The 27655-nt window shown below is 42.2% G+C and overlaps 1 protein-coding gene across 1 annotated transcript in view; it reads left to right on the top strand.

The window, feature by feature from the left end:
- The window catches only part of ccdc83 (coiled-coil domain containing 83), a 58032-nt gene extending 30625 nt beyond the window's left edge, over positions 1–27407 (top strand). The window contains exons 6-11 of the mRNA XM_078222797.1: positions 2927–3018; positions 5476–5544; positions 17144–17265; positions 17925–18010; positions 23392–23585; positions 27213–27407. Coding sequence (XP_078078923.1) covers positions 2927–3018; positions 5476–5544; positions 17144–17265; positions 17925–18010; positions 23392–23585; positions 27213–27386 — 737 coding nt within the window. The 3' untranslated portion in view covers positions 27387–27407. The remainder of the gene's footprint in view (positions 1–2926; positions 3019–5475; positions 5545–17143; positions 17266–17924; positions 18011–23391; positions 23586–27212) is intronic.
- Positions 27408–27655: the final 248 nt, after the last annotated feature.

Here is a 27655-nt window from a genome sequence, read left to right as displayed (position 1 = left end):
AGGCTAACTATAGCCGGATTAGGCAGGAATTGGTGGATGTTGATTGGGAGAGGATGTTCGAGGGTAAGTCCGCGTCTGGCATGTGGAGTCTTTTAAGGAACTATTGATAAGGCTGCAGGATAGGCATCTGCCTGTAAAAAGGAAAGATAGGAAAGGTAGGATTCGAGAGCCGTGGATAACCAGGGAAATTGAGGATCTGATTAAAATGAAAAGGTAGGCGTACGTTAAGTCCAGGCAACAGAAAACAGATGGAGCTCTGGAGGAATACAGAGAGAGTAGGAAAGAACTCAAACGGGGAGTTAGAAGGGCAAAAAGAGGTCACGAGATGTTCTTGGCAGGCAGGATTAAGGAGAATCCTAAGGCATTCTATTCATACGTTAGGAACAAAAGAGTCAGGGAGAAAATCGGACCTCTCAGGGACAAAGGAGGGGAATTATGCTTAGAACCCAAGGGAATAGGGGAGATCCTAAATGAATACTTTGCATCGGTATTCACGAAGGAGAGGGGCGTGTTAACCGGGAGTGTCTCGGAGGGAGGTGTTGACCCGTTAGAGAAAATCTCCATTACAAGAGAGGAAGTGTTAGGTTTTTTAGGGAACATTAAAACTGACAAAGCCCCAGGGCCTGATGGCATCTATCCTCGACTGCTCAGGGAGACGAGAGATGAAATTGCTGGGCCTCTGACGGAAATCTTTGTCGCTTCTTTGGACACGGGTGAGGTCCCTGAGGATTGGAGGATAGCGAATGTGGTCCCGTTGTTTAAGAAGGGTAGCAGGGATAACCCAGGAAATTATAGGCCGGTGAGCTTGACGTCCGTGGTAGGTAAGTTGTTGGAGAGGATTCTTAGAGACAGGATGTATGTGCATTTAGAACGGAACAATCTCATTAGTGACAGACAGCATGGTTTTGTAAGAGGGAGGTCGTGCCTTACAAATTTGGTGGAGTTTTTTGAGGAAGTGACAAAAACGGTTGATGAAGGAAGGGCTGTGGATGTCGTCTATATGGATTTCAGTAAGGCATTTGACAAAGTCCCACATGGCAGGTTGGTTAAGAAGGTTAAGGCTCATGGGATACAAGGAGAAGTGGCTAGATGGGTGGAGAACTGGCTTGGCCATAGGAGACAGAGGGTAGTGGTCGAAGGGTCTTTTTCCGGCTGGAGGTCTGTGACCAGTGGTGTTCCGCAGGGCTCTGTACTGGGACCTCTGCTATTTGTGATATATATAAATGATTTGGAAGAAGGTGTAACTGGTGTAATCAGCAAGTTTGCGGATGACACGAAGATGGCTGGACTTGCGGATAGCGAAGAGCATTGTCGGTCAATACAGCAGGATATAGATAGGCTGGAAAATTGGGCAGAGAGGTGGCAGATGGAGTTTAATCCGGATAAATGCGAAGTGATGCATTTTGGAAGAAATAATGTAGGGAGGAGTTATACAATAAATGGCAGAGTCATCAGGAGTATAGAAACACAGAGGGACCTAGGTGTGCAAGTCCACAAATCCTTGAAGGTGGCAACACAGGTGGAGAAGGTGGTGAAGAAGGCATATGGTATGCTTGCCTTTATAGGACAGGGTATAGAGTATAAAAGCTGGAGTCTGATGATGCAGCTGTATAGAACGCTGGTTAGGCCACATTTGGAGTACTGCGTCCAGTTCTGGTCGCCGCACTACCAGAAGGACGTGGAGGCGTTGGAGAGAGTGCAGAGAAGGTTTACCAGGATGTTGCCTGGTATGGAGGGTCTTAGCTATGAGGAGAGATTGGGTAAACTGGGGTTGTTCTCCCTGGAAAGACGGAGAATGAGGGGAGATCTAATAGAGATGTACAAGATTATGAAGGGGATAGATAGGGTGAACAGTGGGAAGCTTTTTCCCAGGTCGGAGGTGACGATCACGAGGGGTCACGGGCTCAAGGTGAGAGGGGCGAAGTATAACTCAGATATCAGAGGGATGTTTTTTACACAGAGGGTGGTGGGGGCCTGGAATGCGCTGCCAAGTAGGGCGGTGGAGGCAGGCACGCTGACATCGTTTAAGACTTACCTGGATAGTCACATGAGCAGCCTGGGAATGGAGGGATACAAACGATTGGTCTAGTTGGACCAAGGAGCGGCACAGGCTTGGAGGGCCGAAGGGCCTGTTTCCTGTGCTGTACTGTTCTTTGTACGAGTAAATGTGGCCTTAGTTTAAATACTTCTGACAATGTTGCACTCCCTCAGTAGAGTAGGGCTTGCACCTACAACATTCTGACTCAAAAGAGGCAGTATTATCAAACTGAATCCTTTAGCTGGAAGAATTTACTTGGAACAAGTGAATTTATAATGAGTTAACAGCTTACTGGCATTTCCAAATAATTAAGGTAACTTTTTTTAGCATACAGGGTACATTAGGTCCTGTGATCAAGCTGCAGTGAATAAAAATATATGGGTTTAAGTTATATCATTCCATTTAATAGAAAATTGTGGATTGATTTTTTCCAGGGAATATTAGAATACGTTTCTATCTTGTGTTTTTTTTCCTTTAATTATCCTGAAATATCTGACTTTTGGTAATGTATAACTTCATGAGTAGGAATTACACCATATAATACAATCCAATTTCATATATAGGCATGGCAAAAGCATGTTAATAAAATTTTCTATCATTAGAACCATCATGCTGAGCCTATTCCTGTCCTATTCTAACAAATATACAGCAAGGGATCACTGGATAATTAATAGGAACTTTGGTTAGCTTTCAACGGTGAAGCTCGGTGGCAGGAAAGTTAATTGCAGCACTAATCCTATCGTTCCAGATGAGTTTTACAAACACAATACATGCAAGGAATTAAATAAGGGATCTACTGATATGTGGGTTAACACTACACCAAGTGCTATCCAAAGTTATTGGGCAGCTGTGATTTCTTCATGTTTAAATTTACCTTTGTTTTTAAAGATCATTTTCACAGAGCCTCAGCGAGAGCAAAGGAGGATATTGACAGATTAACAAGGGAGCAAATGGATAATAAAAAGGCAGTTGCTGCACAGGTAACTAAAATGTTCGGTTTATCATTTTGTTCTTATTGTGCAACGAAACATTGCAACTCTTCTGCTGCACAAGTTTGATTCCTAAAATTTAATAGTAAGGGTCATCATTCCCCTCAATATTAAATATGTCCGACAACAACCAGACATACAGTACCTTGGCGCTGTGTTGACGTTGTTGACAATGATCATTGATTAACCCAATTGTGGCCTCACTGATGTACGGCCAAAATATTCTAGGAAATTAGATCCTATGTTGCAGCATTGTCACTGGCAATCCAAGGAGTTCTGGTGTTATTGCTCAGAAGTGTCTTGTATTCAATTTTTAATCACAATTTATATATTTGTAATAGTCACCTCCGATCATTTGATAATTCATGGTCAATAATGTTATTAATTACTTCTGTTTTATGGCATTCATTTAGCAATATTCCAAATATGAAAATTGATTATTGTATTCAAGTTAAAATAGATGTAATTAATTAAAACTAATTTCAATTAATAATTGTTGCATTTTATAAACTCACTAAGGTACAGTCATCCTATTTGCTATATAAACCTAATCCAAAAATGTTACAACTTGGCTACAATTATTTACAATATATATTACTGATTTGGACAAGGGAAGTGAATGTTTTACTATTGCTAAGTTTGTGGATGACAAATATAGGTGGGAAGGCAAGTAGTGAGGATGACTCACACGGTCTGCAGAGAGATATGGAAAGTTAAGTGAGTGGGCAAAAAACTTGGCATATGGAATACCATGTAGGAAATGTGAAGTTATGCACTTTGGTAGGAAGAATAAAGGGGCTGAATATTATTCAAATGGAGAAAGGCTGCAGAAAGCTGCAGCAGAGAGGGATTTGTGGGTCCTCATGCATAAATCACAAAAAACTAGCATGCAAGTTCAACAGGTAATAGGAAAGGCAAATAGAATGTTGGCCTTTATTTAGCGATCCCTAAAAATAGGGAAGTCTTGCTAAAGGCACGAGTTAGATCAGACCTGGAATAGTTTTGGTCCCTTCTCTAAGGAAATATATCCTGGCAGTGGAAGGATTGCAGCGAAGGTTCACTGAATTGATCCCGGCTATGGGGAGATTTTCTTATGAGGAGAGATTGAGTAGGTTGGGCCTGTAGTCATTGGAGTTTAGAAGAGTGAAAGGTGACCTTATTGAAACATAGAGGATTCTCAGGGGGCTTAACAGGGTAGATGCTGAGAGGTTGTTTCTCCTTGTGGGAGTGTCTAGGACCAGAAAGCATAATCTTAGAGTAAGGGTTCACCCATTTGAGACAGCGGAGGAGAAATTTCTTCTCTCAGTGAATCCGTGGAATTTTTTACTGCAGAGGGCTGGAAAGGCTGTGTCATTAAGTATGTTCGCGGCTGAGATAGACAGATTTTAAATCAGTAAGGGAATCAAGGGCTATGGAAATAAGGTGGGAAAGTGGAGTTGAAGATTATCACATCAGATCAGTCATGTCTCATTGAATGATGGAGCAGACTCAAAAGGCTAAATGGCCAACTTCTGCTCCTACTTCTTATGGCTTACAAAACTTGAAAAGAATTGTCTATACGCTATGCTGTTTGTAACGTCCTTTCTGACAAGGATTTCCTATTACCATGCAGTGATCGTAAATTTTACACATTTATAGATCATGAGGACCAAGTGTTATAGGAATAGAAATTGGTATGAGTTGCACATATTATTCTGGCAAAAAAACAGGCACAAAACATCCCATTTTGGCAGTGGGATTGCCAGCACCCAATTTAGGTATTTGTAATCTTGCTAAATTCGTCGGGATTTTTCACCCAAATATCCTAGGTGAGCGCCTTAATTCCTTTAAATTAGTAAACTATGGGTTTACTGTCTATTGAAGGGCCTCATCAAAAAATTAGACAGTGAACACCAGGGCAGGAATCAGGAGACCTCAGCAGCTCGCACAACCTCCAACTGCAAGTCTACTATTTAAATAAAAATGTTGAACCACGCAGAACATACACTGCTTTCCTGTCTCACATGTGTTGGAAGCACTTCATGTCCCATATCATCGACCCCCTCCTCCCCACCCGCATCCCTTGCTCCCAAGCCCCTGAAGCCCCTGAAGCCCCCTAACTCCCACCTGGGACTTAGCTGAGAGCTGTCACTGGTGAAGTTGACAGTCTGATAATGAAATCTTCATTTGGGATGGCTGTCTATGTAATTAGCAGCGACAACTCAGACCAACTGTCAGGGCACTTAGTTCAGGCTCAAACTAGCAGTGCAATACTGAATTTGATTCTGAAAACAATCTCAGGCTAATTTTTAGGTTATGGTATCCATAATAATAACAATTTAATTACAGCCTGTTGTTCATTACTTGCTCTGCTGCTTTGAAAATAGTTCATTCTATATTGCAGTATATTGGCAAAATATAACAATCCATCAATGTGACTCTTTAAAATATATTTATTCTTCTGTCCAGAAAGCCATAAGTTATATGGGTAAATACAGCCGCCAACAAGTAAAGGAAAATGCATGGCTAAAGAAAGAGGTAAGAAAATATGAAGTAGGTTTTTATTTAACTGCATCTAGCATTCTTTAAGTGGAACATTTCAAAGCATAGAACACAAACAGATCTTTTCCCATCAATTTATTTCTTCTATAAAGCATGTGCAAGTTTGCTTTCAAGTCCAATAGCAGGTGTACTAATCAACTAAACTAATGTGTCTTAGATTGTATTGAGCTTCTGAAAGTTATACTTATTGATTCAAGTGTATTGAGACCAGTGGAAAAATACACTCCAATTGCTAGAATCATACTTGGCACAAAGAAAGAGAGTTGTGGTTGTTGGAAGCCAATCATTTCAGGCCCAGGACATTGCTGCAGGAGTTCCTCAGGGCAGCAGCATCTGAAGTCCAAATCTGACCTTTACTCAATCATGATCAGAAGTGAAGCTGTTCATCATCGACTGTACAAAATCAGTCCCAATCACTGTTCCTCAGAAAAATTAATCATTCGAATATTTCAAGAATTAATTTCAATTATTTTCAAATAAGCAAGTGTTTTATTGTATATGGATCCAGGCTGCATAAAGAATAGGCATCAGGAATCCTTTGGGTAAATTTCCAATCTGCAGAGCTGATTAAATGTTGCATGAGAAATAAAAATGTTAATTGACATCTTAGAATATATATATCAGCCTAAACATTGAATTGAGCACAAATTGAGGTGTATTTGTGCTGCAGCACATGCTAATAACAGGATGTCCGCAAGTTGGTTCACCAGGTTCAGTAGGACATGACCAGCGAGCTGCAAGCACCATTTGTAATGCTAGAGGTAGTTTTTAAGTTGCTAAGGGAAGCGGGGAGTTGGTGGGGGGGAAAGAAAGCAACAAGAGCAGCCAGCTGAGACATCCGCAGAGGTTCTCAAGCAAGTTGGGTAAAAGCAATTGGGAGGAGGATAAGTGGTATTCGGCAGTGAATGGTGACAGTAAGGTGGGGGAGGGGGTTACTTGAAATGGCTATGTGGCAAGACATGTTAGTGTACCATGCTGCAGTTTTCATCTGGGTGTGAGTGAGTGAATAAGTGACAGAGGAGATAAAAAATGAAAACATTATAGTTGAATAAAGATTAACTGACACAGGCTAGTTGGACAAAATTACCTAGTCGATAACTATAGTTTTATGCTTAATTTACTTTTCTGCTGGACAATAAAGATTTCACATTCTTGGGAGTTACGACGCTACTCTTGACGCCTAGTCTCTAGGGAGCATTGGAGGGTGGAACAGAGCAGCACAGGGAGTACTAACTTACCTCGGGGATCCACGGTCTAGTCTCCAGGGAGCAGTCAGAGGGCAGAGCAGCAGCACAGTGAGTATACAACTTATCTTGGGGATAGAATCCCTCCAGGGCAGACAGAGGCCATTCGGCCCATCGAGCCTGCACTGACCACAATCCTGCCCAGGTCCTATCTCTGTAACCCCACATATTTACCCTGCTAATCCCCCTGGCATTGAGGGACAATTTAGCATAGTCAATCAATCAATCTAACCCACACATCTTTGGACTGTGGGAAGAAACTGGAGCAGCCGGAGGAAACCCACGCAGACACTGGGAGAACGTGCAAACTCCACATAGTCACCCAAGGCCGGAATTGAACCCGGGTCCCTGGCGCTGTGAGACAGCAGTGTTAACCACTGTGCCACCGTGCTGCCCACAGTCCATGGCCTAGTCTCCAGGGAACAGTCGGAGGGCGAAGCAGCAGCACAGTGAGTATAAAACTAACTTACCTCAAGGATCCGTGGCCTAGTCTCCAGGAAGCAGTTGGGGGGCAGAACACTGTATACATTGTACCTGACAAAAAACTGAATAAGTAACATCACAGAAAAGCTGTGACCTAATTGGCTGGTAGGAAATCTGTACAAAATTTGAAAAAGAACATTGCAAAACTAATTAATTAATTAATTAACTAAGTAGCGATGGCTGGACAGGTGATATGCTGTAGCTGTCTGATGTGCAAGCTGGCGGATACCATTGCGAACTGCAGAGACCACATCTGCAGCAAGTGTTGGTTGCTCGAAGAACTTTGGCTCAGAATTGATGAGCTGGAGTCGCAGCTTCAGATGCTGAAGCACATCTGGGAGGGGGAGAGTTACCTGGACGCTTTGTTTCAAGAGGCAGTCACACCTGGTAGATTAAGTACCTCTAATTTGGTCAGTGGTCAGGGACAGCAGGGGTATGACTGCAGGTGAGGCAGGTAGGGGGATCATGAATTCAGGAACAGAGCAGCCTCAGCTCTTGACCTTGTCCAACAGGGATGAGGTACTTGCTCCGAGATGAGGAAGAGGCCTGTAGGGAAGATGAGCTAACCAACCACTGCACCGTGGTACAGGAGGCCATTCAAGAGGGGGGAGCAAAAAGACAAGTGGTAGTTGTAGAGGACTCTATAATTAGGGGGCTTGATAGCATCCTTTGCAAACCAGATCATGAGTCCAGCATGGTATGTTGCCTGGGTGCCAGGGTGAGGGACGTCTCTGACCGGCTTGAAAGGATATTGGAGTGGGAGTGGGAGGATCCATTTGTTGTACCCGAGCCATGTGCAAATTGGCATAGGGATGAGAAAATTAGGGAAGTGAACATGTGACTAAAGGAGTGGTGCGGAAAAGAGGGGTTCCATTTCATGGGGCATTGGCATCAGTATTGGAACAGGAGGGATCTGTACCGTTGGGACAGTCTTCACCTGAACAGATCTAGGACCAGTGTTCTGGCGGAAAGGATAAATAGGGTGGTCACAAGGACTTTAAACTAGCAAGTGGGAGGAAGAAGGGAAGGGTAAAACTAAGTATAATGGTTAATAGGAAGCATGTGAGGAGAAGGTTGCAACTACACGGAAAATTACGAAAAAAGTTAAAAGGGAGAAGAGTTCAGGAGGTGTAAGGATTCAAAAAGGTATAAAAACTAGCATAGGGTTACTTTACCCGAATGCTCACAGCATTCAAAACAAGGTAAATGAGTTGACGGCACAAATCATCGCAAATGAGTATGATTAGTGTCCATTACAGAGACATGGTTGCAGGGTGGTTACAATCGGGAGTTAAATATCCAGGGAAGAACAGACAGGAAGGTAAGGGAGGTGGTGTAGCTCTGATATTTAAGGACGCCATCAGGGTGGTAGTGAGATATGACATAGGTTCTATGGAGAAAAGGGTTGAATTCATTTGGGTGGAAATTAGAAAGTGAGGAAAAAGTCACGGATAGACGTAGTTTATAGGCCGCCAAATAATAACATCACGGTGGAGCGAGCAATAAACAAGGAAATAATTGATGCATGTAAAAATGATATGGCAATTATCATGGGAGATTTTAATCTACATGTGTCAATTGGTCAAAGCAGGTCGGTCAAGGCAGCCTTGAGAAGGAGGTAGAACATAGAACAAAGAACATAGAAAAGCTACAGCACAAACAGGCCCTTCGGCCCACAAGTTGCGCCAAACATGTCCCTACCTTCTAGGCTTACCTATAACCCTCTATCTTACTAACTTCCATGAACTTATCCAAAAGTCTCTTAAAAGACCCTATCGAATCTGCCTCCACCACCACTACTGGCAGCCGATTCCACGCACCACTCTGAGTGAAAAACTTACCCCTATCATCTCCTCTGTGCCTACTCCCCAGCACCCTAAACCTGTGACCTCTTATGGCAACCATTTCAGCCCTGGGTAAAAGCCTCTGAGAATCCACTCTATCAATACCCCTCAACATCTTATACACCTCTATCAGGTCACCGCTCATCCTTCGCTTCTCCAAGGAGAAAAGACTTAGCTCTCTCAACCTATCCTCATAAGGCATGCCACCTAATCCAGGCAACATCCTTGTAAATCTCCTCTGCACCCTTTCTATGGCTTCCACATCCTTTCTGTAATGAGGCGACCAGAACTGGGCACAGTACTCCAGGTGGGGTCTGACCAGGGTTCTATACAGCTGCAGCATTATCTCCCGATTTCTAAACTCAATTCCTCTATTGATGAAGGCCAGTATTCCATATGCCTTCTTAACCACAGCCTCCACCTGCGACGCTGCTTTGAGCGTCCTATGAACCCGGACCCCAAGATCCTTCTGATCTTCCACTGCCAAGCGTTTTTCCCTTAATATTATATTCTTTCATCCTATTCGACCTGCCAAAATGAACCAACACACACTTATCTGGGTTGAAGTCCATCTGCCACTTCTCCGCCCAGTCTTGCATCTTATCTATGTCTTGTTGCAACTGCTGACATCCCTCTACACTATCCACAACCCCACCAACCTTTGTGTCATCAGCAAACTTGCCAACTCATCCTTCCACTTCCTCATCCAGGTCATTTATAAAAATCACAAAGAGCAAGGGTCCCAGAACAGATCCCTGGGGCACTCCACTGGTGACCGACCTCTATGCTGAAAAGACCCATCTACAACCACTCTTTGCCTTCTGTGGGCAAGCCAGTTCTGAATCCACAAAGCAATGTTCCCTTATATCCCATGCCCCTTCACTTTCTCAATGAGCCTTGCATGGGGCACCTTATCAAACGTCTTGCTGAAATCCATATAAACTAGGTCTACCGCTCTTCCCTCGTCTATGTGTCTAGTTACATCTTCAATAAATTCAATTAGGCTCGTAAGGCATGATCTGCCTTGGACAAAGCCGTGCTGGCTATTTCTGATCATACTATTCCTCTCCAGATGTTCATAAATCCTGCCTCTCAGGAACTTACCAACCACTGAGGTTAGACTCATCGGTCTATAATTTCCCGGGCTCGCTCTTCTCCCTTTCTTGAATAACGGAACCACATCCGCAATCCTCCGGACCCTCTTCCGTCTCCATTGATGACACAAAGATCATTGCCAGAGGCTCAGCAATCTCTTCCCTCGCCTCCCACAGTAACCTGGGGTACATCCCATCCGGTCCCGGCGATTTATCTAACTTGATGCTTTTCAAAAGCTCCAACACATCCTCTTTCCTAATGTCCACATGCTCAATCTTCTCAGTCCACTGCAAGTCTGCACTGCAACTACCAAGATCCTTTCCACTGTGAATACTGAAGCAAAGTATTCATTGAGTACCTCTGCCATTTCTACCGGTTCTATACAGACTTTCCCACCGTCACATTTGATAGGTCCTACTCCTTCACATCTTATCCTCTTGCTCTTAACATACCTGTAGAATGCCTTGGGGTTTTCCTTTATCCTGTCTGCCAAGGCCTTCTCATGACTCCTTCTTGCTCTTCTAATTTCCCTCTTAAGTTCCTTCCTACTAGTCGTATACTCTTCTAGATTTCTAACATTACCTAGCTCTCTGAACCTTTTGTAGGCTTTTCTTTTCTTCTTGGCTAAAATCGTTACAGCTTTCGTACACCATGGTTCCTGTGACCTACCATAACTCCCGTCTCATTGGAACGTTGCTGTGTAGAGCTCCAGACAAATTTTCCTTGAAAATTTGCCACATTTCTTCTATACATTTCCCTGAGAAAACCTCCTTCCAGTTTATGCCTCTAATTTCCTGCCTAATAGCCTCATAATTGCCCTTACTCCAAATAAACACTTTCCTAGCTTGACTGATCCTATCTCTCTCCAATGCTAATGTAAAGGAGATAGAGTTATGATCACTATCCCCAAAATGCTCTCCCACTGAGAGATCTGACACCTGCCCAGGTTCATTCCCTAATACCAAATCAAGTACAGCCTCTCCTCTTGTAGGCTTATCCACATACTGTGTCAGGAAGCCCTCCTGAACACGCCTAACAAACTCCTCCCCATCTAAACCCTTTACCCTAGGGATATTCCAATCGATATTTGGGAAATTAAAATCTCCCATCACGACCACTGTGTTATTATCACATCTCTCCAGGATCTGCTTCCCAATCTGCTCCTCCACATCCCTGCTACTATTGGGCGGCCTATAGAAAACACCCAATAAAGTTATTGACCACTTCCTGTTGCGAACCTCCACCCACAGAGATTCCGTAGACAATCCCTCTGTGGCGTCCATCTTTTCTACAGCCGTGACACTATCCCTGATCAACAGTGCCACTCCCCCACCTCTTTTGCCTCCTTCCCTGTCCCTCCTGAAACATCTGAAACCCGGCACTTGAAGTATCCAGTCCTGTCCCGGAGATAACCAAGTCTCTGTAATGGCCACCACATCACACTTCCAAGTAGTGATCTACGCTCTAAGCTCATCCATTTTGTTCACTACACTCCTTGCGTTAAAATACACACATCTCAACCCTTTGGTCTGAGCGCTCCCCTTCTCCGCCACCCGTCTATCCTCCCTCTCACACTGTCTACAAGCCCTTTTTATTTTTAAGCTAACCTCCTCTCTCCCAGTCACCTCATTTTGGTTCCCACCGCCCAACCATTCTAGTTTAAACACTCCCCAGTAGCCTTAGCAAACCTTCCTACCAGGATATTGGTCCCCCTGGGATTTAAGTGAAACCCGTCCTTTTTGTACCGGTCGCACCTGCCCCTAAAGAGGTCCCAATGATCCAGGAACCTGAATTCCTGACCCCTGCTCCAATCCCTCAGCCACGCATTGATCCTCCACCTTATTCCGTTCCTTCCCTCACTGTCTCGTGGCACAGGCAGCAATCCCGAGATTACTACCTTTGCGTTCCTTCTTCTTAACTCCCTACCTAACTTCCTATATTCTCTTTTCATAACCCCTTCCCCTTTCCCGCCTACGTCAGTGGTACTAGTATGCACCACAACCTCTGGCTCGTCTCCCTCCCACTTCAGGATTTCTTGGATACTGTCAGAAACATCCCTGATCCCAGCACCAGGGAGGCAAACCACCATCGCGTTTCTCGACTTCCTCCACAAGTTCATAGAATGTATCCCGATAGTTTCCTCGAACAGTATGTCATAGACCCTTCGAGGGAGCAAGCTATCCTAGATTTGGTCCTGTGTAATGAGACAGGAAGAATTAATAATCTCACAGTTAGGGATTCTCTGGGAAGGAGCAATCACACAGCATGGTTGAATTTAAAATACAGATGGAGCGTGAGAAGGTAAAACCCAGTACCAGTGTCTTGTGCTTAAACGAAGGAGACTACAATGGGATGAGGGGGAAGTTGGCTAAGGTAGACTGTGAGCAAAAACTTTATGATGGGACAACTGAGGAACAGTGGGGGATTTTCAAAGCGATTTTTCACAGTGCTCAGCAAAAGTATATACCAGTGATAAGGAAGGACTGTAGTAAAAGGGTCATCAGCCATGGGTATCTAAGGAAATAAAGGAGGGTATCAAATTGAAAGAAAATGCATACAAAGTGGAAAAGATTAGTGGGAAACTAGAGGATTGGGAAATCTTTAAAAGGTCAACAGAAAGCCACGAAAAAAAACATTATAAAGAAAAGAAAGATAGATTATGAGTAAACTAGCTCAGAATATTAAAAAATGGCAAAAGTTTCTACAAATATACAAAAAGAATGGCTAAGGTAAACATTGGTCCTTTAGAAGATGAGAAAAGGGATTTAATAACAGGAAATGGCCGAGGCATTGAACAGGTATTTTGTGTCGGTCTTCACAGTGGCAGTCATAAATAACATGCCAAAAATTGATGTCAAGAAGGCTATGGCAGGTGAAGACCTAGAAACGATCATTATCACTGAAGAAGCAGAGTTGGGCAAGCTAATGGGGCTAAAGGCAGACAAGTCTCCTGACCCAGGGTACTAAAAGAGATGCTGGGGAAACAGCAAATGCACTCGTGGTAATTTACCAAAATTGGCTGGACTCTGGAGCGGTTCCGGCAAATTGGAAAACAGCAAATGTGACACCACTGTTTAAAAAAGGAGGTAGACAAAGGCAGGTAACTATAGGCCAGTTAGCTTAACTTCTGTAGTGGGGAAAATGCTTGAATCTATCAAGGAAGAAATAGCGAGACATCTGGATAGAAATTGTCCTATTGGGAAGACGCAGCATGGGTTCATGAAAGGCAGATCATGTTTAACTAATTTAGTGGAATTCTTTGAGGACATTATGATTTGGAGTTGGAGACCAAGTGTAGTGTGTCAAAGTTCACAGATGACACTAAGATGAGTGGTAGAACAAAGTGTGCAGAGAACACTGAACGTCTGCAAAGGGATATAGAAAGTCTAAGTGAGTGCACAAGGGTCTGGCAGATGGAGTACAATGTAGATAAATGTGAGGTCATCCATTTTGATAGGAATAACAGCAAAATGGACTATTATTTAGAAACAGAGAACATAGAAAACTACAGCACAAAAACAGGCCCTTCGGCCCCACAAGTTGTGCCAAACATATCCCTACCTTTTAGGCCTGCCTATAACCCTCCATCCTATTAAGTCCCATGTACTCATCCAGGAGTCTCTTAAAAGACCCTATTGAGTTTGCCTCCACCACCACTGACGGCAGCCGATTCCACTCGCCCACCACCGTGTGTGAAAAACTTCCCCCTAACATTTCCCCTGTACCTACACCCCAGCACTTTAAACCTGTGTCCTCTCGTAGCAGCCATTTCCACCCTGGGAAAAAGCCTCTGAGAGTCCACCCGATCTATGCCTCTCAACATCTTATATACCTCTATAAGGTCTCCTCTCATCTTGCGTCTCTCCAAGGAGAAAAGACCGAGCTCCCTCAGCCTATCCTCATAAGGCATGCCACTCAATCCAGGCAACATTCTTGTAAATCTCCTCTGCACCCTTTCAATCTTTTCCACATCCTTCCTGTAATGAGGCGACCAGAACTGAGCACAGTACTCCAAGTGGGGTCTGACGAGGGTCTTATATAGCTGCATCATTATCCTCGGACTCCTAAACTCAATCCCTCAATTGATAAAGGCCAGCACACCATATGCCTTCTTCTATTTGAACAATAAAAAATTGCAGTATGCTGCTGTGCAGAGGGACCTGGGTGTCCTTGTGCATGAATCACAAAAAGTTGGTTTGCAGAAGCAGCAGGTAATTAAGAAAGCAGATGGAATGTTGTCTTTAATTGCTAGAGGGATGGAGTTTAATAAACAGGGAAGTTATGTTGCAGCTGTATAAGGTGCTGGTGAGGCCACACCTGGAGTACGGTGTACAATTTTGGTCTTCTTACTTGAGAAAGGATATATTGGTCCTGGAGGGGGTGCAGAGGAGATTCACTAGGTTGGTTCCAGAGTTGAGAGGGTTGGCTTATGAGGAGAGACTGAGTAGACTGGGACTATACTCATTGGAATTCAGAAGAATGAGGGGGAATCTTATAGAAACTTATAAAATGATAACGGGAATAGATAAGATAGAATCTGGGAGGTTGTTTCTACTGGCGGGTGAAACTAGAACTTAGGGGGCATAGCCTCAAAATAAGGGGGAGCTGATTTAGCACTGAGTTGAGAAGGAATTTCTTCACCCAAAGGATTATGAATCTATGGAATTCCCTGCTTAGGTGAAGCAGTTGAGGCTACCCTAAGATAGATTTTTGATCAGTTAGGGGTTATGGTGAGCGGGCAGGTAAGTGGAGCTGAGTCTATGAAAAGATTGGCCATGATCTTATTGAATAGCTGAGCAGCTTTATAGAACCTTAGTTAGGCCGCACTTAGAATATAGTGTTCAAATCTGGTCGCGACACTATCAGAAGGATATGGAGGCTTTGGAGAGGCTACAGAAAAGATTTACCAGGATGTTGCCTGGTATGGAGGGCATTACCTATGAGGAGAGGTTGGAGAAACTTGATTTGTTCTCAATGGAGTGTCGGAGGTTGAGGGGAGACCTGATAAAAGTCTACAAGATTTTGAGAGGCATGGACAGAGTGGATAGTCAGAAGCTTTTTCCCAGGGTGGAAGAGTCAATTAGTAGGGGGCATAGGTTTAAGGTGCAAGGTTCAAAGGAGACGTACGAGACAGATTTTTTTTACACAGAGAGTAGTGGGTGCCTGGAACTCGTTGCCGGGGGAGGTAGTGGAAGCGGATACGGTAGTGACTTTTAAGGGGCGTCTTGACAAGTACATGAATAGGATGGGAATAGAGGGATATGGTCCCCGGAAGGATAGGGGGTTTTAGTTAAGTCGGGCAGCATGGTCGGTGCAGGCTTGGAAGGCCGAAAGGCCTGTTCCTGTGCTGTAATTTTCTTTGTTCAGGCTCGAGGGGCCAAAAGGCCTACTCTTGCTCCTAGTTGTCATGTTATGTTCTTACTCTTGTGCAGTAGCCACATTTTACCTCCAAATTTAGAGAGACAGACATAATTCATGAATGAGATGTGTTGCATTTTTGTGCGTTCTTTATTGAAAGTATAAAATGTAGGTATCATTTGCTCCCTCATCTATTCACTCTAGAGGCTATTGGCCCACTTTACTCTGTGGGTATAAGTGAAACAGTTGCATTGAAAGCACTTTAAAGATGGTACTGGATCAAAATAATTGGGCAATGCAGGCTGTTACATGGCTGTCCACATTAGCCCAAGATGTCCCTGGCAGCAGCACTTACCAGGTGTTTGAGACAATGCTCCATTCTGTTCTTGGTGGTAGATGACCCAGATTTATAGTTAATTCTGCAAGAGAAATATCAAGACTAGGTCAGCATCCCAGGAAGATGATGAAGGTCTGGTTATGCAGATACATTACTGTTGTGATTTTTATTCAGATTTTGTTCTTGGCAGCTCTTGCACATCTACTCATGGTCTTGGCAGTCATAAAAGGCTCATTTGGATTCATGGCCTTCTGCTTATGCTCCAACAAATCATCTTCCTTGCGATCTTCCACTTTCAACATCTGTCCACATTGCAGTGCCAGGTTGTGCAGTGCACATCAGATGACTACTATTCATGAAACCCTCTAGGTACATATTGCAAAGCTCCTACGGACCAGTCACAACAGCAGATATGCATTTTAAGAAGCCCAGTGGTATGTTCTATGATGGCAGTCTTGGACACTTGAATTTGATTGTAGCACTCCTTTGAATTGCTTTGGGGGTACATCACTGGTATCAACAGCATTGTATACATTGAGAATCCACCCAGCAACCGGAGCTGCGATTTCAAAACTCTAAGGGAGCAGTGGGTTGTGCATGACGTATGCATCACATCAGCTCCATAGAAAGCAGGCACATATCTGCATTATTCTTCTCTCGTGGTTGCCCACCAGTTGTACTTTCAAAGAGTGAAATCCTTGACAATATACAAATGCAGCTGGCTGTTCCCAGGGAGCTTTAATGATCACAACAACAGTTAGTGGCACTTTGCACCCAAAGAAACCCAACAATGACATCAAATGGGGCTGACCTTGCTCCTGGCTAACTTCAGCAAAATGAGAATCAACATTATTGCTACCTCATCAAAATGTATTCTACTGAAGCACTGAAGGCATGCAGTAGATTCTGAAGACACAGCAATACAGAAGGCATTGTCTGCCACCACCACCTGCTACAGATATACTGCAGTCATGTAGTTAGCTGCCAAGACAGTGTGTGAATACTTAGATATGATTGGCTACTTTCGCTGCCTGCTGACATTACTGCTGCGATGCTTAGTGCTGGATTTTAACTGCTGGCAGGACAGGAGGCAACCATCCCAGACTTCCAATTAGTGTCACCACTGACAACAAACTCTAGGCCAAAAATTTGGTTAGAAACTGTTTCTAGAGTTTTGAAACTAACCTCAAATGTACTTTTTTTTGCCACTGCAGCTAAACCTATATAGTGTGGAAGTTGCTAATTTAGAACAAGCAGTTAAAAAGATTGAAGAGGAAAATCTGGAAATTTTGAGTGAACTGTTCGATTGTCAGATCAGTGACCTTAATACATGCAGGTAATGGTCAACTCCACCCACCGCCCCCCCCCCGCCCCCAACCACCACAATATTGTGCATCTCTTATCTCCTCAAAATTAAGTGCACAGATATTAGAAACATAGAAAAACCACAGCACAAACAGGCCCCTCGGCCCACAAGTTGCGCCGAACACATCCCCACCTTCTAGACCTACCTATAACCCTCCATCCTATTAAGCTCCATGTACTCATCCAGGAGTCTCTTAAAAGACCCTATTGAGTTCGCCTCCACCACCACTGACGGCAGCCGATTCCACTCGCCCACCACCGTGTGTGAAAAACTTACCCCTAACATCTCCCCTGTACCTACCCCCCAGCACCTTAAACCTGTGTCCTCTCGTAGCAGACATTTCCAACTGAACTAAAACTTGAATTTATCAACCAAGTTATAAATCCTTGCTGTAAACTCCAAAATATAAACATATGACTCAAAGAAAGATGTAATTTACCCTTTTAGAAAAGCTTTTGCAAAGAAATTCAATTTTTAGCAGCATATAGCTCCATTCTTTATTATATTAACAATACCAAGGCCAGATCTAGTAAAACCACCACCTTTGGTTTCCAATTGACAAATGCAAAATAATTTTTCTTTTCACATTGTATGGTCAGTCTTTTATTCTTTATTTCTGATGGTCATAGGAACTTAGAGATTCATGCAGTTGAACCCGAGGGCCAAGACGGTGGAGGAATGAAAGATGGAGCTGAACGCGGAGGTCAACCTTTAGGTAACAATGACAAAAGAGACACACAAATAACGTGAGGCCTCTTAGTTTCAGGGGAAAAATAAAAATCGCTGAATTTCTTCATGGTTAATAAAACTATTGTATATAGTTATAATACAGAAAATATGGTATTAATAACTAAATGTACAGAACATTTGATACTCAATTCACACCATTTGATATACTTTACTCAAGATAATCGGGTTGAATGTCCTCCTTCTGTTGTATAAAAGTCAAAGTGCTTCAACTGGGTCTGTGAAAAAACTATTCTATTCTACTGCCCTTGACCAGATGCTCTTTTGTCTTTTTTTGTTCAAGTAATTTTTTAAAGTTTTGCTGCATTCAGGAGTTTCTGCCAAGGCATTAGATATTCTAACAACCCTCTGCAAACCAAATAAACTCTCAACTTTTACTTTGTTCATTTAATTATTTATATTTGTATGTCCTCAAAAGTTAGTGACTTATTATGAACAATTTATAATTAAAATATATATATTTTTATGTATCAAGAGAATAGAATGGTTTCAGTTTCATTTTGGTGGCTCGTGAGCCTTGTGGTCTGAGAGTTTGGATGGAGTTACAACTAAAGGTCAGGGATTTGGCATTTGTTTGTATATACACACTTTAATGAGGTTTCACAACCCCTGAAGTTAGATGCATTAAAAGTTTTGTGATTGTGGGGAAAAACACTTAGAAAAAATTAGTGACAGTGGTCAAGTGGCATAGATACACAGAAGGCAGAAAGAACAGAGCCAGGGAGGTGGGGGACAGCTGCAATTGAAACTAAATCAAAGATTTGAAATGTTTAAAAAAACACTTCCCAAAAATTTTCAGTTGGATATATAATTCAGAGAGAGACTGTCATTGATCTGTAGACTGACATTGAGGGCCATGGCTTCAGCTCATGACGAAAGTGGCATGTCTTAAATTGCCTTGTTCAAGGTGCAGAGAGACAAGCTCAGAGCCCAGAAGTAATACTGGCCTGGATCAATGCCAAAGCATGTCATTATTTGTCAGTCTACGCCCTACCCTTTTCATCGGCTGCAACGTGGGTCCATCAAGAAACAGGATGGAGTGGCCTTCTGGTATTGCTCGTTCCTGGCAAACCAACACTATCTCAGTCTCAAGCTGAGACCTGCCAGTGACAGTCTCCGAATGATAGGTCCAACTGAAGACCTTTAAGTGTTTTTTAATCATTTTAAATCTCCGATTTAGTTTCAATTCCAGATCTTAAGGAATTAATTTACATAGAAAGATGAAAGTGGTTTGCTTTAACTGGAGAAGACAAAGGAGATGTGATGAAGATATTTAGAATAATGAGAAAGAAATAGATAAAGTAGAGGTATGCAGATTATTTAGCTCGACAGTTACAAAACTCACCGATAGGATTAGAAGATTTTTTTCTCTCAATAGGATTAATATGTGGAGCAGACATCTGGAAAAGCGACAACAGTTAATACATTGTGAGAAAGAGGATTGAGGTTATTCAGATTATTGATCTATTTAATTGAAATGGTGTTGGGAAGAAAGTGGAGAAATCATGAGGGGAAGCCAATCTTCTGTCCCTCAATTCAAACAAGCAAAAACATATTTCGACAGTGCACCTCCTCCACAGAAAAATCTCCCTAAGCACTTACAGTATGAAGAAAGTGAGGAGAGAAAGTTTCAGAGATCAAATCACTTTATTTAACAGTTATGAAAATGGTCACCATCTACAGTCCACTTTAAATGCCCGATCAGTAATACTCCTCTTGGAGAAAACGCCGAAGTGTCCACTTAGACTGTCTATTAATTCTAAAGATCAAGCTGGCAGAGTCCTCAAGAACAAAGCTCATCAAAACTTGCCTTGTTGATAACAGAACTAGAAAATAACCCACTTCACCTTGGATTTCAATGAGTTATCTATCCTGGATATTGTATTCACATTGCCATAGAAGTTTTATGACGGTAAAGTTAAGTTACTATTAGGGTTGCGCACTGCCTGTGTGGAGTTTGCACATTCTCCTGGTGTCTGCGTGGGTTTCCTCCCACAGTCCAAAGATGTGCGGGTTAGCTTGATTGGCTATGCTAAAATTGCCCTTAGTGTCCTGAGATGCATAGGTTAGAGGGATTAGTGGGTAAATATGTAGTGATATGACGGTAGGGCCTGGGTGGGATTGTGATCAGTGCAGACTCGATGGGCCGAATGGCCTCTTTCTGTGCTGTAGGGTTTCTATGATTAGATATTGTGAGACTACCACTGTACTTAGGTATGGCAGACTACAGATACGTGCTTGATTGGGTCTGTTAGAGATGTTGAGGGAAACAAAAGTAGTAATCTACGGAGGTGTAAGCAAAAAATGCACACTAAGCTAGCCAAGGAAGTAATAAGAGAGGTGACAAAACATTTGGTCAAAGTAGGATTTAAGGATGATCTTAAAAAAGGAAAGATGGCAAAATAGAGGGTGTAAGAAGGTTATTCCGGAGGGTGGAGTCTACAGGATTAAACCCACAACCACAACTGGTTGAACGAAAACAATGACAAAGGAATCCTGAATCAGTGGAATGAGGAATTCAGAGTTTCAGGATTGGAGAGCTGAAGCAGCTTCTGGATGAAGTGAGAAGTGGAATTTAGATACAAGCATGAGAATTTGAATTACTGAGGGAATGAGATCAATGAAGGTGAATGAGGAAAAGAGTGATTGACAAGTGGTTCATGATACAGACAGCAAGTCACATATATGGAATAAATGCGACAGGTGGAGGATTGAAAGCTCATCAGGTGAGCATTGGAATATATGCAAGTGACAAAGGCATGAATGTGGGTTTTTAGCAACAGCGGCTCAGACAGTGTATGAGTACGAGAAGTAGATTGTTGTAAAATGTAGCATTGGAAGCTCAGTGTGGGGTCAAACAGGACACAGACTTTGGGCTAGATATTATGCTGTTTCCTACCCCCAAACCCCCACCCCATTATATTTGAAGGTGGGGCTCTTATAAAAGACTCTGTGGTCTTCCCACTGATTTCCCACCAATAACTCCATTAGTTTTAAGATAGCTATGGAGAATGATTGGTCTGGCCCAAAGTTAAGATTCTAAATTGGGGCAAGGCCAATTTTGATAGCATCAGACAGGAATTTTCAAAAGTTGATTGGGGGAATCTGTTGGCATGCAAAGGGACGTCTGGTAAGCCAGAGGCCTTCAAGGTTGTGTTAGCCAGGATTCAGAGTAAGCACATTCCTTTTAGAGTGAAGGGCAAGGCTGGTAGAAATAGGGAACCTTGGATGACTCAGGATATTGAGGCCCTGGTCAAAAAGGTTGCATATGACATGCATAGGCAGCTGGGATCAAGTGGATCCCTTGAAGAGTATAGAGGGTGTTGGAGTAGAGTTGAGAGAGAAATCAGGAGGGTGAAGAGAATACATGAGATTGCTTTGGCAGATAAGGCAAAGGAGAATCCAAATACACAACGGGCAAAAGAGTAACTATGGAAAGAATAGGATCTCTTAAGAATCAACAAGGTCATCTGTGTACGGATCCACAAGAGATGGGCGAGATCTTAAGTGAATATTTCTCATCAGTATTTACTGTTGAGAAAGGCATTGATGTTAGGGAACTTGGGGAAATAAATAGTGATGTCTTGAGGAATGTACATATTACAGAGGTGGTGGTGCTAGAAGTCTTAAAGCGCATCAAGGTAGATAAATCCCTGGGACCGGATTAAGTGTATTTCAGGACGTTGTGGGAGGCTAGGAAAGAAATTGCAGGTCCCCTCACAGACATATTTGAATCAACAGCCACAGGTGAGGTGCCTGAAGATTGGAGGGTGGCAAATGCTGTGCCTTTGTTTAAAAAGGACTGCATGGAAAAGCCTGGAAACTACAGGCCGATGAGTATAACGTCTGTAGTGGGTAAGTTGTTCAAAGGTATTCTGAGAGATAGGATCTACAGGCATTTAGAGAAGCAAAGACTGATTAGGGGCAGTCAGCATGGCTTTGAGTGGAATATTATGTCTCACGAATTTGATTGAGTTTTTTTGAAGGGGTAACCAAAAAGGTAGATAAGGGCAGTGTAGTCGATGTTGTCTATGTGGACTGTAGCAAGGCCTTTGACTAGGCACCGCATGGTAGATTGTTGCACAAGGTTAAATCTCACAGGATCCAGTGGGGTATCTGACAACCTCTATACTCTTCAAGGATCCACTTGATCCCAGCTGCCTATGCATGTCATATGCCTTCTCCTTTTTGACAGGGCCTCAATATCCCGAGTCATCCAAGGTTCCTTATTTCTACCAGCCTTGCGCTTCGCTCTAAAGGGAATACGCTTACCCTGAACCCTGGTTAACACACTTTTGAAAGCCTCCCACTTACCAGTAGTCCCTTTGCCTGCCAACAGAACTCCCCAATCAACTTTTGAAAGTTCCTGTCTAATACCATGAAAATTGGCCTTGCGCCAATTTAGAATTTTAGCTTTTGGGCCAGACCTATCATTCTCCACAGTTATCTTAAAACTAATGGAATTATGGTCACTGGTCCCAAGTGATCCTTCACTAACACTTCTGTCTCCTGCCCTTCCTTATTTCCCGAAGGAAGTCAAGTTTTGCCCTCTCTCTAGTTGGGCCTTCCACATGCTGAATGAGAAATTCCTCCCAAATACACTCAACAAATTTCTCTCCATCCAAGCCCCTAATGCTATGGCTGTCCCAGTCAATGTTGGGAAAGTTAAAGTCCCGTACTATTACCACTCTATTTTTCTTGGAGCTACCTGTAATCTTCTTACATATTTTCTCCACAATTTTCCACTGACTATCAAAGTGATCTCTCCCTTCTTATTTTTCAGTTCTACCCATATAGATTCAGTGGGTGAACGCTTGGATATATCCCCTCTCAGTACTGCCGTGATGTTCTACCTAATCAAAAACACAACTCCCCTTCCTCTCTAACCTCCTGTTCTATCTTTCCTATAGCATCTGCACCCTGAAACATTGAGCTGCCAGTCCCGCTTTAACCCACTAGTCCAATGTTCCAAGCAATCAGCTTTTGAACTGTGGTGACATACTGAGTGATGCGCGATTAATCCACTCGGGAGGCTAGATCGTACCCGGGAATAAAGGCTTTTATTCGCAACAAGAATAGAGCATACTGCTTAACAATATAATCCCAGACTAAGGGTCACTAGGAAGTGCAGTGACCTTTATACTCCTATAGGAAGGCGGAGCCAAACAGGGTGTACCACAGAACAATGCTAACAGGTGGAACACCCCAACCCTAACCCCAACAGTAACAAGAGTAACATATGTACAAGTACCCATAGTGATAACCATCTATGGTTCAGTACCCATAGTGGTAACCATCTATGGTTCACCACACTGAATATTAAACTTTTTTTTATTGATGTTCTTGCAGAGATCGATGGTAATGTCAGCTTCAGTCTACCAAAACTCAAGACTATAACACCTCTTCCAGCAGAGAATATAACACAACCACACTTTAAAGAGGAAAAGACAGGGAGTGATGATGATGAACCGCAGTTCCAGTTAGGCATGTCTGTGTCACAGAATCTCACCTATTTGTTACAGGAAGATGAAAAATACTTTGAGGTTAGTTTAATATTTTTCTTATATAATGTAGCCATTACCTGCACTATGACTACATAATAACTCAGGTGTAAAGATCCAGAATGTTGGCATTTGTAAAATTATATTTTATAATATACAGAGTACTGAAAAGCTCAATATAGAATATATTTTTATATAAAATACAATGGTGCAAAGATGTGTATTCCTTTTTAGCTTAATATCGTTCAGTTACATCAGTATATTACCATTTAAAATGGGGATAGGACAGAAATGCAAAGCTTGATGATCAGAACTCAATTCTAAAATCATGTAATGGAGAAACAAAAAACAAAACAAAAACATTAGCAATTTGAAATTTCATTGCCATGAACCGGATTTCCAGCTGACACCTTCATTACAACACGTGTGAGCTGCTCTGTGAAAATCTGATGAATGTAAATATCAAAATAATATACTTTGGGGAATTCTTTACAATTGAATTATCATCTATGTGAAAGGTTCAAGCAAACAAATCAAATATCACAACAAAGTAGCCGCCGGAAGCACATTTTGCACCCACTTCCAGGCCCCATGGGTGCCATAATGTTTTGGAAGTTTAAACAAACTACATAAATTGTTGTTGTTTTGGAAGAAACCAAAAATTGTTTGTTCACCTTCTGTATGATATTGTATAGAAAATGTCCCAGACACAAAATGTGGGTGCAAGTGTGGGGGGATAAGCAAAGATAAAGGAACAGATGCTTGACTGAGCTGCAAATATTAAAAAGGACAACCAAAGGCTTGGTTGAAAAGATATTTTATTTTTAAGAAGGGTGGAGAAAAAAGTGCAGGAATAGAAGAAATGAATTCCACAGAGTGGGGCTGAGTCAACTAAAAACTGTGGTGGAGTAAAGGAAGTGGGAGAAATATACAAAGGACCAGAATTAACAGAAGGGACAGAAGGTTACGAGAGTGAGCATAAAACTCAAAGTTGCAGAGATTGTGTGGGGAAGAGCCGTGGAAAAGTTTAGACTAAGATTTTAAATCCTACATATTTAGGAATAAAGGGAGTCAGATCAACAGAGAAGGGGTTATGAATAAATGTGATTCAGTGTGGAATACAAAGCAGGTACTAAAGTATATCAAGAATGGCATGTGGTGGATTGGAGGCCAGAAACATACATAGTGGTAACAAAATTGTAGATAAAGATTTTGTTAAATGATGGGCACTGTTCGAAGTGGATATAAAACTGGATCAACGGAGAGGATTTGAAGTTCAGCTGTGAGTTATGCAGGACTTCAAGTTTTGCTGGCCTTGTACCACATTTGAGAGACCATAGAGGCAGATGGCAGGGGAACAGAGTTTACACTGGGAGTAAAAGCCACTGTTTCAGTCTGATGTTCCGATGAAAGAAATGCTTAACTTGATGTCAAAGCAGTCAGACTGAAATGGTCATGGGAAGTGAAGAGGGTATATCTGGTTTACTTGTGTATGTATGGAAGCTACAGATGCTGTCACTGAGGGGAGAAGTGGCAAGAGTGGATATTTGAGATGACTACTAAAGACAGAGAGGCTGTTGCTCTAGGCCCACTGAGTGTTGTGGATACCTGCAATCTTGCAAACACGTCCACAAACAATTGTCAATCATGTCAGATATTGTGGAAAGGTTGAGGAGAAATAAAAGATAGGGTAGCCTCAATGCCATGAGGGAAGTGGAAGCCAGACCTGAAGATTCAGAGTGTTGTGAGAAAGATAAACACAGATGGGAGATGATGACTTTTTTTAAAGGATCTTCTGAGGTAGAAAGAATATTTTAAAATCCAAGATCCTGTGCAAATACACCTAAAGTAAAAGATACATGAAAAGTTGAAAGTAAACCACGCAATTTATTTTTTCCCCATTATGCTCAAATCTTGAAATTAAATAGATCACTTTTGTGGATTGAATTTTAATCCCTTTAAGGATAGTGTTTGAAAGTGTTTTATCTTCATTCAACCGTGCAATGGCTCAGGATGCAATATTTCAGATCTGTTTTAGTTTTGTATCCCAAATTTCACAATGCTGCAGCTGTGGAAACAAACTTAAAGACTCAATTAGATAACATTTTTGTTAAAAACATATGAAACACACATTTAAACCATTAGGCATTCAAGACACTACCAGCATAGAGTTAATTGAGTCTAAATCAGACTTAAGCTAACAATAGTTTACACACATATGAATTCAGTAAGAGATTTAAAACAAGTGATTATGATTTAAATGCAGATTGATATTTTCAATGTATTAACTGTATTTTTATCAAGTGTGCATTTCAGCCAAGAGCAAGATGCTGCAAGGCCTTATGGTATGGGGACTTTGAGACAGAACCACATTCTTAGGAAACAATTAAACCTCAGAATGTGTAAGTTCTTATCAACAGGAATTGCTAACAGTAAGGTTCTCAGAGCGGCCTATGAATATATGTGCATTAATCTGATGTGGCCGGTGACGTGGAGGAGAAAAGTATTAACTTTGACCTCAGCATCTGGGGTTGCTAAGCAATAGAGGAAGTTGAGTCAGCAATAGGGGGAGGAAGCATCTGGATTCCACGGACTAATGAAATCCCATTATGTCAGAAGGTAAAATGCAATTGGCCATTGTATGTGACAGATGATTGATTCAAAGCTAATGAAAGGTGGGAGAATTTGATAAGACAAATATATAACTGATCTATCTTAAACTGTATACGTCAGAGTTTATTGGAGATGTAAGGCTGCTCCATGTCTGGATGGGCCTAAGACTCTTCGAATAATATCTCTCTGCGACACGCTGGTCAAATAAGAGATGTGTCTTTAAGTTTGGACACTGGCTTTAGTGAGTCTTTGTATTGGCTGAAGTTCCAGTGATACCTGGCCACCTCGCAAATCCCACGAACACCTAGATTCTAGAAAAAGCCCTTCAGGTTGGAAAATAGTGAATGTGAGTCCTCGATTCAAGAAAAGAGGGAGACAGAAAGCAGGACACAACAGGCCAGTTAGCATAACATTTGTTGAAAGGAAAATGCTGCAATCTATCATTAAGGAGGTTATAGCAGGGCACTTACGACATAATGCAATCAAGCAAGAGTCAACATGGTTTTGTGAAAGGGAAATCATGTTTGACTAATTTGAGAGTTCTTTGAGGAAGTAACCACTAACATGAATAAAAAGAAACTAGCGGGTGTGCTGTTCTTGGATTTCCAAAAAGGTATTTGACCGGGTGCCTAATCAAATGTTACTCTGCAAAATAAGAGCTCAAGGTGTAGGGGGTAACATATTGTTAAGATTGGTTAACTAATGAGAAACGGAGAGTAGTGATAAATGAGTCATTTCAGGTTGACAACATGTGACGAGTGAAGTGCCACAGTGCTGGGGCCTCAATATCAGTGACTTGAATGAAGGGACCAAATGCATTTTAATCACTCCTCCATTAATGGCTGTACCTTCAGCTGCCTAAGCCCCAAAGCTCTGGAATTTCCCCCATAAACCTCTCTGCCTCTCGGTCTTTGAGCAAGCTTGGTCATCTGGTTTAATATCTCCCTATGCTGCTCATAACACTTCTGGAAAGCATTTTGGGAGATTTTATGAGCTAAATGTAAGGTTTTGTTAGTTACTATATAATTGTGTGAACACTTGTAATCTGTTTTCCAGTATTTTGAGTGTGGTGCCCTGGAACAGAAGCTGTTACACATAAAGGGCCAAGCTATGACTCTTGAAACCATCACACCATCTCTCAATCAAGAAAGGAAAAATGAAGTACAATCAAATGAAGTAGAGATGGTGTGGCCTGTTACTGGTACAATGCTCAGATCGGCTATATTATAAGTATTAAAACTTGTGTAATTCAAAGCATTGTGGATGCAGAGTGGATTATTTAAATTTTTTAAACAACAACAGTGCTCCTGAGGCTACAAGTCTCAAACAATTTAGTTTACTTCCCTTCCACCTCAGCTTAGCGCCCCTAAAAACAGTGACTCGTTGAACAATATTTCCTTAGGTGCCTGCAGTCCTCGGATATTTCACCCAGTAGCTTTTATTAACATACCCAGCAACAATTGCAGTAATCCTATCAGATTTAAGATAACTCCATACAG

This window comes from Mustelus asterias, chromosome 10, assembly GCF_964213995.1.
Source record: "Mustelus asterias chromosome 10, sMusAst1.hap1.1, whole genome shotgun sequence".
Lineage (NCBI taxonomy): Eukaryota > Metazoa > Chordata > Chondrichthyes > Carcharhiniformes > Triakidae > Mustelus > Mustelus asterias.
This window is presented reverse-complemented; position numbering and strand designations above follow the sequence as displayed.